Source organism: Odontomachus brunneus, unplaced genomic scaffold, assembly GCF_010583005.1.
Source record: "Odontomachus brunneus isolate Ranch 3 - 2012 unplaced genomic scaffold, Obru_v1 Obru_scaffold_023, whole genome shotgun sequence".
NCBI lineage: Eukaryota > Metazoa > Arthropoda > Insecta > Hymenoptera > Formicidae > Odontomachus > Odontomachus brunneus.
The window spans coordinates 1,222,819-1,234,846 of record NW_022639473.1 but is presented as its reverse complement, the minus strand read 5'-3'; the positions used below and the strand labels follow the sequence as shown (position 1 = coordinate 1,234,846).

Below are 12,028 nucleotides of genomic sequence, written 5' to 3'. Positions count from 1 at the left end.
AGAGAGAGAGAGAGAGAGAGAGAGAGAGAGAGAGAGAGAGAGAGAGAGAGAGAGAGCCACATACAAATATACACGCGTTAAATCAATAATTAATTATTTCACAATTAGAATTGATGCAACAGATACTGCCGCGGCGTGACCGCTTGAAAACGCAAATTATCGAAGATGATTTAAACAATAGATACGCTAATTACGCGCTAATAATGCGCACGCGTTATCTCGTATGCTATTATCTTTCTTTATTATGTTACAAATATATGTATGTATATAGATGATAATTTATATAAAAAACATTCCGTATTTATATGGTAGATAGTATACAGCATATATTGAATAAAAAAGTTTTAGCAAACATAAGTCGAGAACTCAATCGCTTCTGAGATATAAATAATTTTGTATATTTTCCTTACCAGAGAGCAGCGCGTTAATACTATTGCACAATTAGCTCAAGATAATAAGATAGCTATGTTTCCATAGATATTGAAATGATGTTTGATCTAATCATAAGGCAACACCTTGAATTGACTAAAAAAAATCTTGTATTAATGTTTGGGTTTCAGGTTTATTAAAAATTCCGGAAAGTACATATTGTATATAATTTTCTAAGATCATGCTATCATCTTTGGCAACGTAATTAAAGCCTTTTTAAGTTTAACGTTGGTGTAATATTTTTGTGCGACACGTGAGACGCGCGGCAAAAGACGAAATTGTATCTGGAATATTTGCCTTTTGATTGTAGAGGAATCCTCTGAAGGCTACGTATAAGAGTAAAATCCTCCAGGATTCAGAGGATTTAGTTGAGGATGAGATTATGTTCTCTTCTGGATTCTGCAGAAATTCTGTTTCCCTCAGACAAATTTACACTGACAAGTAAACCTACCCAAAAGTTACACTCCGATTTCTTTCTAATTTGGACTTCTTTCTACAAATGTAGAAGTACAAATATATTTAGGTCATATTTTTGGCCTACTTTGAGTTTCACGGGCAGTTTACAGTTTTTTAATGTTCTCACTTCTATCAACAGTGCAATAAAAATGCATAAGAAATAAAATTGAATACAAGATATAGACGTTTTTGATTTGCTGATTATGAATATGAAGTAAAATGTCTAAAATTATTTGTATAAATAATAAAATGTTTAAACAAAACATATAAAAAGTTGAAAAAAATTATTTATATAAATAATTTCTCGGTTTGGCCAAGATTTGAACCATTTTTGACTAATTTAGCACAGATTTGAAATATTTCGGTTGGAATTTCGGCTAAAAAAATTGAGAATGGTTTGTGTCTCAGCTATGTTGATTTTGTTAAAATTATTTAACTATATCTTGTATTCAATTTTATTTCTTATGGATTTTTGTTATATTTGTTAATGATAGGATTGAGAATATTAAAAAATTAAACTGCCCGTGAAAATGGGTAAAAATGGAAAAATATAACCTAAACATTTGTTGTACTTCTACATTTGTGCCAAATTAGAAAGAAATCGGAGTGTACCTTTTAAGGTAGGGTTTACTCGTGAGAAGAAAGTACTTGAAAACTTATTCGCGGGATACAAAGTGTATTTCTGAGAAACAAAGGTTACTTCTGTGAAATAAGGTTTGTTTCTGCGAAAAATAAATTTTTATCTCGCAAATAAAATTTCAAATATTTTTTTCTCAGCGTAGTCATGTCATTATCACATTGACTCGATCAATGTTTTTCCTCCGTCTAAGCATCTCACTGTGCACTCAGTAGCAGCAAGTGCGAAGCAACGTAATTTTGTTTTCAGTTCAGAGGTCGTGGCGCGACCCGCGTCGAAATAATACGCGCATTAAGTACGCGTGAGCGACGCGACGCGGTTATATTAGACGGGTATTATGTTTTCGGCGTACGAGAACGAGCGTACGCGCGCGGTTTATCGCATAAATAGACATTCACTAATTAACGTCGCGCTAGACCGGTCGCTTGTTACGGGATAATAAACGTTCCGGCGTTATTTTGAAATTGCCGATTATACGCTGACGATTGGGCTAAATTAATCAACGGTATGAATTTATGATCGGCGCGCATTATGTGCTGTATTTACTTCATCCATAACGTCGTACGGTATAAACAAGGCGCCTAAATATGCACGGCATAGAATAGAAGCCGCCGCCGCTGCCGTTCTGTCCGTCGCGTTTTACTAATGCAAACGAATCGCGAATATTTAATCGCTTACACCGTGCCGTTTCTCTCGTTCGTTCGTGCCACATTCAACATCGTCTCTTAATTAACCCAGATGGTTTTTCTCCCCCGGTGAGGCTAAAATTTATTTTTACCCTCCGCGGAATTACCAGACTGTTACTTTTAAAATATTTTTTTTCTCAGTATACAAAAATGCTTCTCCAGACTGGGATTATTTTATACTGCAATTGTAACTACTTATACTCAATACAATTATATAGTCAATTATGCTGTGACAGAGAAAATATCTGAAAAATATATATTTATTCGGTGGGCACTACATATAATAACATATCTATTTACTTAATTCTGGTTGCACCAACATTATTTTGGCTTTAAGCGAAACTTAAACATATATCTATCTTTATCATTCTTTCTAAATAAATAAAGACAGACGTATATTTAAGTCTCGCTTAAAATCAAAATAACGTTGGTGCAACGGAGTCTTAAACCTCTAAATTCTTTTATTCGAATAGAATAAAGAATTGCTTTAACGAAAAGACACGAAAAAAATGTATATATTTTCCATAAAATTTTATTTTCTCCAAAATTATTTTTTAGTTTAAAAATACATTTAAAATGCATTTTAGTGTAAATACGTTATTAATATCCATCGGATTTTTATTTTACTTTCTCTCTCAAAGAGAGATGTGGTCGTACACGCAATTGTAGTCAATAAAAATTGAATGCTTTTTTCCCAGTGTTGTGCACATTTCCAAAAATGAGATTCGTCGCTTTTGCGACGAGGCGGCGCGCGTATTTAATGACGACTTCGAGCTGAACTTTTCGCGCTTACTAAATCACACCGAGCGAGCTTCCACCGACTGGCCGGTGGCGTTGTAACAACTTCGACGTCGGGGACGTGTCTGCCAGCGATCGTTTCGCACCGTCCTCATTATTGTTTTATCTTCCTGTCGCATCCTTCTGGACGCGTCGTTATACCGGCCGGCGTATAAATATCGGCACGAGCCCAGGCGCTAGAAATGATTATCCTAACTGCGAGCCGCGTCAGTGCCGTTAGGCGCGACGGCGATGATTTAACTGCTGTAAATCTCACTCGCAGAGTATAACGCCCGCGACACAACGTGGAATATACGGTCTCTGTTCCTCCCCTTCTCTCTCTCTTTTCCTCTTTTTTTTCTGTCTCTTTCTCTCTTTTTCCTGGCCGCGATTTTAATGTCGTTTCAACGCGGGGAAAATCCCGATCGACGCGCTCGTTTCGCCGCGAGATAATTAAATGCGCGCTAATGAGCGAGCGGCGTGACACAATGATCGCCAAACGCGGGCGAAATTGTATAACATGGAGCGAGGGGCGGGGAAGGATTGAAAATTCACTTTGTCCCGGCGGTAGCCCGCGCATTACTCCTGTGACGCTGACGATATTTTATTAGCGATGTATAAAGCGATCGTAGAGCACCGCCGCGATTCATTTTCCGATTGCGTCCGCGCGGCGCGCTCAAAAGAGAGAATACAATAGATACAATGAACATTGCGCGAGAGAGTTACATTCGAAAAGTCGAATTTAAATGGAGCGAGCTCGAGGGAAAAAGGGGCTGGCACATTTTTCGAGCCAATTTACGATCTCGACAATTACATCTGGTGCGTCCTATTTCTTCTAACATTTATATTTGTTATTATCGTCATTATTAAAGCATGATTTAAGGAAGCAGATTTTCTCAAGCGTAGATTAATTGGTGCAGATTAGCGCAAGTGCAACGGATTCAGGTTCTCTATAATTTTAAGTCTTTCACATTACGCAAGTAATTTCAATCATAAATCTTAAGCAATTATAAAGCATAATATTATACAAAATAATAATAATAAATATTATTTTTATACACGATTTTTTAAAGGCTAAACCGCATACACAATAATTCCACTTTTTGAAAAATTTTAGAATTTTGAAAAATCAAACATTAATCTTATATATACACATGTATACACATGTGCGCTTTGCCTCTAAGATAAAAAAATAAAAAAAAGTGAAATTGATCAGTTAAACTTTCAACAAACTCATATGTCTGGTGCATATATTGAGAGAAAAAATATCTAAGAATAAAAAAATACTTATTCGGTGGAGATTAATATTATAATATATTCACTTATCAATACACATATTTCTCAAAAAGAAAAAAACAATCTCAAAAAGAATTAAATTTATAGAAAATATAAGTTTCCTTAAAATTATAGCTTTTCACCAAATTGTTTGTTCCATTTATTATAATAAAAGAATTCAGATTTGTGATAAGTGAATATGTTATTAGTATTCACCGCAAATAAACATTTCATATTTTCTACATATTTTTCCTCTTTCAGCGTAGAGATAATTTCCTTCCTGAAATTTTCTCTTTCATTTATTTTACGGTATAATGCAAGAGAGAACGAAATACCGTTGCTTGCCTATATCAGCTCAGTCTTACGGTTTCTTCGTATTCGCGACGTGTCGCGACTGCGTCGCGACACTCCGACCGATACTTTCGACAAAACAATAAGGTCATGTCGTGTAATGAGGGAGGAAGATGCAGCCGAGCGAGACGACGGCGATGGCGCGGAGCGGGTCGGACAAGTCGATTTTACATGATATTCATTTGCTCGCTCTTTCTCTGTCTCTCTCTCTCTCTCTCTCTCTCTCTCTCTCTCTTCCTCTCTCGCCTTCCCTTCTCCTTTTCTCTCTTTCTCTCACATATACACACACATACACACACATTCTTTCACGCTGCTTGTGCTCGACGTGCCGCGACACTTATCCTGTCGACGTTTCCATAGATTAAATCACGGGTGTGCTCGCGATGCGCGTCGTAACGGTTCATAGGAAACGGACCTGCGCTCTACTAACTCGACTAACGATAATCCGTGCATCGCGTGTAAATTTGCCTATCGCGTGCTGTTGTTGATTTTAGCTAGTCTCCCCGATTCCACGGGATTTTCGTCGATTCCATAACGTTGCGGTAGCGATTAATAAATCTGTCATCGCTCGCCAAGTCCGCGATACGAAAATGAAAATGTTCTCCTATTGTTACTATATCTTCGATTATTTCCTTTTTGAAATGTTCTTCAATTATTATTTCATTGAATTCGACTCTCAAATGGTATATTCATAGTGGAAATAAAATTGAACACACACACACACACACACACACACACACACACAAAAGAATAGGATTCTACTGCTGAGAGAAGCGATTAAACACTTTGCTTTCCTTCTTTGAAGTAAAGCTATTCTCAACAAAGAATATTTTCTTGATAATAGTCTTAAAATATACTCACTACAAATTTTAGAAAGTTTAGAATTATGTACTTAAAAGAATTCTGAATTTTCGCTTTTATTTAATATTCTTGCTTAAAATGTTGAACTGACTAGGATTCAAAATGTACTTTGAGTAAATTTAATATTTTGTGAGATAAACTTATAATAGATTTGTGGACATACAAACTCAAAAAATATTTGAAACAAGTAACGTTTCGTTGAATGCAGCATGCATTTTTCTGTGCATAGAAGAAAAAACATTCCTGTCTTGAAGATATCTTTATATTTCGATTATTTTCTCAAAAATAATTTTCCTGAATAAAAAACATAAAATATTTAATTGAGAATATTTTTAAGTTTTTAAATATGTTAAAAGAAGATATTATTATCATCAAAACGATCATATTGTACTTTTTACAAGACTATTATAATATTCAAATAAAATCATAACATTGTCGAAATTGTTCGAGACTTTAAAATTTTTCTAGCAAAATTATATGAAACAATAACTGTTAATCTGAGTGCATTAGCTCCAAGCGATTACTTCTCTTTTTTCTATATATTGGAGCGATTTGCATCTTATCGCGATGAGACTTAACGGGTTAAGTCGAGATGACTGGCGAATTAAAGGTCGATCTGCCGCGGCAAAATGAAAATGTTCGCCGTCTCGAAAGTTCCTTCTCGCGCTTTGTTCTCGTTTAAACTATCGACAATGCCGACAAAGCCGGTATTCCAGGCAAAATATAGCGGGAGTATCCATTACGCTTTTCTCTCTCGCTCATTAGGTCAGTCCAGATAGAAACATCTCTTCGCGTGGCGAATCGAAACTCATTGCCTATTCAGTTAACGAGACAGTCAACCGGGAGGGGGAGGAAGAAGGGAAACGATAAGGCCACCTGTCAATTATGATCAGCTTTCTCACGAACGCATCCATCGCGGCACGGAGATGCGGGATGCCGTGCATCCATGATCTCCTTGTGAAAGGAACGATTTTCCTCGCCTCCGTGTGCGCTAGATATTCGCTCATGTCGAAGACTAGCACGCCAAGCTGGTGTAACGAGAGTCGCGATGATCACGAGAGGCTGCGGTGACATTTAGCCGTAGTACGTTTGGTAACTGCTAAAACATGCCGCGCTGTAGCGACCGATATCAGCTCGAGGATCTGATCTTTGTGCAAGCGCGACTAATTAATGGTCCGCGATAAAGAGAGGAAGAAAGAGAGAGGCGGAGAGATCTGTGCTTGCTCGAGCAACAGAATGATGAAGAATGCATTTCTTTCGGGAACTTTTGACAAGATTAAGATCCTCGAAGTAGATAGGAACTGGAGAGCGACGTTCCCTATATAGAACGTTTCTCTCGGGATCTAATCGGGATCCAGTCCCATCTTCTAAAAAAATCATGGATTTTGCTTGGAGGATCTAGGTGAACTTAGGTCAAAAACGTAATGTCTTGAAGAAACGACTCTAAATGGAAAATCCAAACGTATCTCATTTGCTTTCCGCGATGTTCTCTTAAAGATTTATGAGTCTGAAATCATTCTGAGTTTGGAATTTTTCCGTTACCATATTAAATGAAAATAAGTTATATTTCGTTTAAATTCGAGGTACTTAAAGTCGAGAAAAGAACATTCATCTTATTTTCATTATGCCAATAAATAAAAATTTAGAACTATTAATGTTTATATAATCTAAAAACGATTATATAAGAATTTGCTTGAAATTGATTTTCTAACAATTTATACTCTTTCATAACCTTTAATCGAAGGAATCCATTTTCTTTAAATTTTAGTCTTATTAAATCTGCTATTATTGGACAATATTGCAATCCACATGAGTAATTACAACTTTTGTCTTATTGAATTTAATAATTGACGTGAAAAAATATTTTTGATCTGAAAGCAAATTTCTACTACATTAAGAAAAAAATATCTAAAAAATAGTAAATATTTATATATTTACTGTTTACACTCTAATAACAGATTTACTTATGCCAATATAAAATATTTTCAAATAAGAAAGTAAGGTAAAAGTACCAATGCCTGGACACATACCTATCATGTACTTAATTCTGGACATACTTGTTATTTTAATTTTAAAATATTAAAATATTCAAATTTTTATTATAGAATATATATATATATATATATATATATATATATATATATATATATATATATATATATATTTTATATTTGAAGATTAAAAATTCATATTTAAAGTTGATATATTTAAAATCAAAACAACAAAAATGTCCAAAATTAGATATATACTTAGTATGTGTCCAAGCATTGGTACTTTTACCTTATACATTTCCTTAAAACCTTAAGAAAATCCTTTAACTTCTTATGAAAGTATTTGTTCATTCTATATTTAAAAGAATCTAGATTTAAGTAAATATGTTATCAGTTCTCTCACCCCAAATAAATATTTAGTATTCTTTAGATATTTTTTCTTTCAATGTATGTTTTTTCTTCGATTCTGAGTAGAGAAATTTCTCTTAGTTATGTATGAGATGAGAATGAAATGTTCAATTATTATCGTAATTTCCAAACGGGATACTGAAATTTCCTGCTTATCAATGCAACTGTTACACACAGTATATGTTGTATTGCAATTACATTGTTAAATGGGAAATTACAACACTGACGTAATATTACTGTTGGTTACTATTTACTGAGAATAATTCAGACTGCCATACGATACAATCAAAACAATTTAAATAGACATAAAGTACAATCAGAACAATTCAAAACTTTATTAGATCTTTGCATATTGTTCGACGAAAAGAGGCGTGTCTCTTTCAACGGGCTCTAAATGCGTAAATAAAATTGCAGTAGAATAATCCACTTTGGCGCAAATTTCAGATTGGAATTTATTGCTGCGTGCAAGAGGATCTTGGAAAATTTCTGTCTGGGTTGAATTGTATCGCGCGTCGACTGTGAGGTACGTACGCAATTACAATTATATATTATAAAACCGATCTCTCTAATTACGTTTGTATTATTAGATTCACTCGACGGCGATGATCTCGGCGGGCGAGCGTTGTCGATTTAATATCAGCCGGAGCCTCACGGACTACGGCGGGGCTTTTTTGCCGCGGCAAAGAGGATACCTGCGGGGTGATACTTCGAGAAGATTAAAACCCTCTCTATAAGCAAAGTGCAGTTGTGCTTTCACGTTACGTCTCTTTTATGCATAAAGTGCACGGGGCGCACCGCAAATAGCCTTTGGACACTGCCGGGCACGGTAACGGTGTGCCTGATTGCGAGCGATGTTCTCAGAGATATTGCCCGGTACGAGCATCCTGGAGCGTTGTCGATGGTCACGTTTCCGCGATCCGGACATCACGCTCCCTTTCTACTCTCTCACTGCTAGCTGGAGGTTTCTGTATGCCGTTTTAGAAGTCGCACTCGCGGAAGAACGTGTCTACTGCGGGAGATACTCATTCGCGATTCCGAGGTAAACGTGAACATCGAGCATCTTATTTTTCCTAACCCTTATGTCAGATTATGTCTTTAGACATAAATAATTAGAACCGGACAATGTTTCTCAGATTATCTTGCATGTGCAATCTAATGCCAAAGATTAATCAATAACGGCTGGTTTTTCGATAGTAGTTTAAATCTAGTTTCCAATTTCAACTCTGTTCAAACATATTGCTCAAACACACACTGTTAGAACAAGAGTCAAACTTAAAGTTAAATTTAAATCACTATTAAAAAATCGCCTAAGAGTCCTCAAGCAACAAAAGATAACAAAAGAAAAGAGAGATGTCTCAAGGACCATCACTTGCAAAAATAGTAGCGTTTTCATCACAGCTTGAAATTTCTTGGAAAAGAATAATTAGATTATTATTTTGTATGTCGATCAACGCAATATTCGATTGCTCTTATCATTTTTTTAATATTACGACTTTTTTCAAGCGCGTTTAGAGCTTCTTTTTGTAAAAAAAATTGCAAAAATCTATTAAAATATCAATAATATAATATTAATATATCAATAGTAAAATTTTGAATAATTGTAATTGCATCTTATGTCAGGCTGAATTATTCTGACAGTATCTTATGTTAGTCTGAATTATTTTGAGTAAACATCAAGTAACACAGGAATGTTATTTCAACGTTATGTATGATGAGAAGAAAATTACAACAATGATATAACGTTACAATATATGAACTTGGTGTTTACCAGGTCTATTAAATTTGTCTAAAAGGTTCATTATTTTTCTCTTAAATTCTCAAGGTTTGGATATTAAAAAAAAAAAAAAATAGAAAGTTCTCATAAATGTCTAAAAAAGATATTCATTCGATATTGTTCATTATATCCGTAAACATGAATAAAATCCTTCGAAATTTGATAATCCCTTAAAATTGGATAATTTCGTTGTCCGCATTTTATGACAAATAACTTTCTTAACAGACAAATTTTTTGTATCAATTTAATTGAAAATTTAATTGTATCAATTTATATTGAAAAAAAATACTTAAAAATTTATTTGTGGGATATAAAGTCACACATTTTAAAGTCTATTTCTGTGAAATAAGATTTAAATCAGTGTAATTATAAAGGAAATAAGAGCTGATACAAGATGTGCAATAATGGATATAATTAAAAGAATTTTAATTTTATCACAGATAAATAAAAAAATTAAAAGAAATTTTCTTTTTCTTTCTTTCTTAAATTTTCATTTATGTAAAATTAATATTTCTTTAAATATATCCACATTATTGCATTAACCACTTTGCATCGGCTCTTATTAGTTTTATAGTTGATTTAAGATTACTTGAGCTTAAAAAAATATATATATTTGTTAAATAAAATTAATATTTCCGTGAAATCAGATTTATTTTTGTTTAAAAACTTCATATCCCACACACAAATAATTGTGCAAATATTTCTTTTTAGTGTATAATTAGTCTACTATTTTGGTTTTGCGTCCTATAAAAGAACTTTGCATCAACTTAACATTTGCATTTAACGCGTCGCAATCGCATCGACCTACGACGTTGGGCCTACGCGAAGCGTATCGTATCGTGGATAAGCGCGAGATTATCTCACTCTCGACTTATCCTGAACCGTTAGGGATCTCGAGGCGCGCGCAACGCATTCTTACTTGGTTAAGGTCTCGAGGGAGGATGTGTATATCGTTCCGCCGACGTCGATGTGGACCGGCGCGGTGTACCTCGAAGCGGCCGCTACGCAAGGAATACCGGTCATCTTCTGGTTGTAAGCTGGGGCCGCCGGCGTCGGTGGTGTTGGCGACGAAGAATTCGACATCGTGGGCGAGGTGGCCGGCGAACTGCTTGGCGACAGCAATCTGCGGATGATCGTCTTGACGTTAATTCTATTCGATTTGACGACATGTTCGAGATATCGTTCGGTGCGCGAGTCGTCAATCGCGCGCCGCCGACTCGCACCTCAGAGGAAAGAGCGGCTCAGGGAGCACCTAATGATTATCGCTTCTGATTGGTCTAATTGGAAATACTCCTAGATCTATGAAAAATCTAAAAAAGTATTCCAATCACAGCAATAATCATTAAGCGCCTTTTCTACTGAATGCAGCTAATGACGCGTTCGCAACGAGCGCGCAATTGAGTGATTGTTAATTACACGCGGAATCGCGATTGACTGTGTTTCTCGGATCGATTCGTGCCCGAACGGAGAAGTGGATGGCGACAGAATGTTGATTCCGAAACGACGCAGCAATCGACGAGAGAACAGGGACAAGATATTGACGGCTAATTAATCGGTGATATTAATTTGTATTATACTTTCTGCACGTTTCTGGGATTCGTCTCTTTCCCTCTGTCTTCTGCAGGGTTATTTCGAATAGATTGCATATCAAGCAATATACAGCATACAATGAAGATGTTATATAGGATAAAAGTTATCTTACTACATCGAGAAAGAAATATTTGAAAATTTTGTGGAGTGTGTAAAGTTTATTCAGAGAAATAAACTTTGTATCCTACAAATAAATTTTCAAGTATTTTTTCTCACAAGTAAACTTACCCAAAAGTTACACTCCGAATTCTTTTAATTTGACATAAATATAGAAGTACAAAAAATATTTAGATCATATTTTTTCATTTTGATCCACTTTGAGTTTCATGGGCAGTTTATAGCATTCCTCACTCTTGTCATCAACAAGTGCAACAGAAATGCATAAGAAATAAAATTGAGTAAAAAATATCGGCATTTTTGGTTTGCTGATAATGAATATGAAGTCAAATATCTAAAATTATTAGTATAAATAATAAAATGTTTAATCAAGACATGTAAAAAATTGAAAAAAATTATTTATACAAATAATTTTTCGGTTGGCCAAGATTCGAATCATTTTTGACTAAGTTAGCACAGATTTGAAATATTTCGGTTGGAATCTCGACTAAAGAAATTTAGAATGATTCGTGTCTCAGCTATGCCAATTTTGTTAAAATTTTAATTAATTTTAACAAAATTTTTAATTAATTAAAATTTTCTTGATTTAATAAAAATTTTCAGATTTCTCTCGGTTTGGCCGAGAGAGAGAGAGAGAGAGGGAGAGGGAGAGGGAGGGAGGGAGGGAGGGAGGGAG

General features: G+C 35.0%; 1 protein-coding gene across 2 annotated transcripts in view; it reads right to left on the bottom strand.

The window, feature by feature from the left end:
* The window catches only part of LOC116842227 (BTB/POZ domain-containing protein KCTD1), a 65,744-nt gene that overhangs the window by 11,377 nt on the left and 42,339 nt on the right, over nt 1–12,028 (bottom strand). For both annotated transcript variants that reach the window (XM_032811129.1, XM_032811130.1), the window contains one exon: nt 10,565–10,768. In XM_032811129.1, the coding sequence (XP_032667020.1) occupies nt 10,565–10,768 (204 nt within the window). The remainder of the gene's footprint in view (nt 1–10,564; nt 10,769–12,028) is intronic.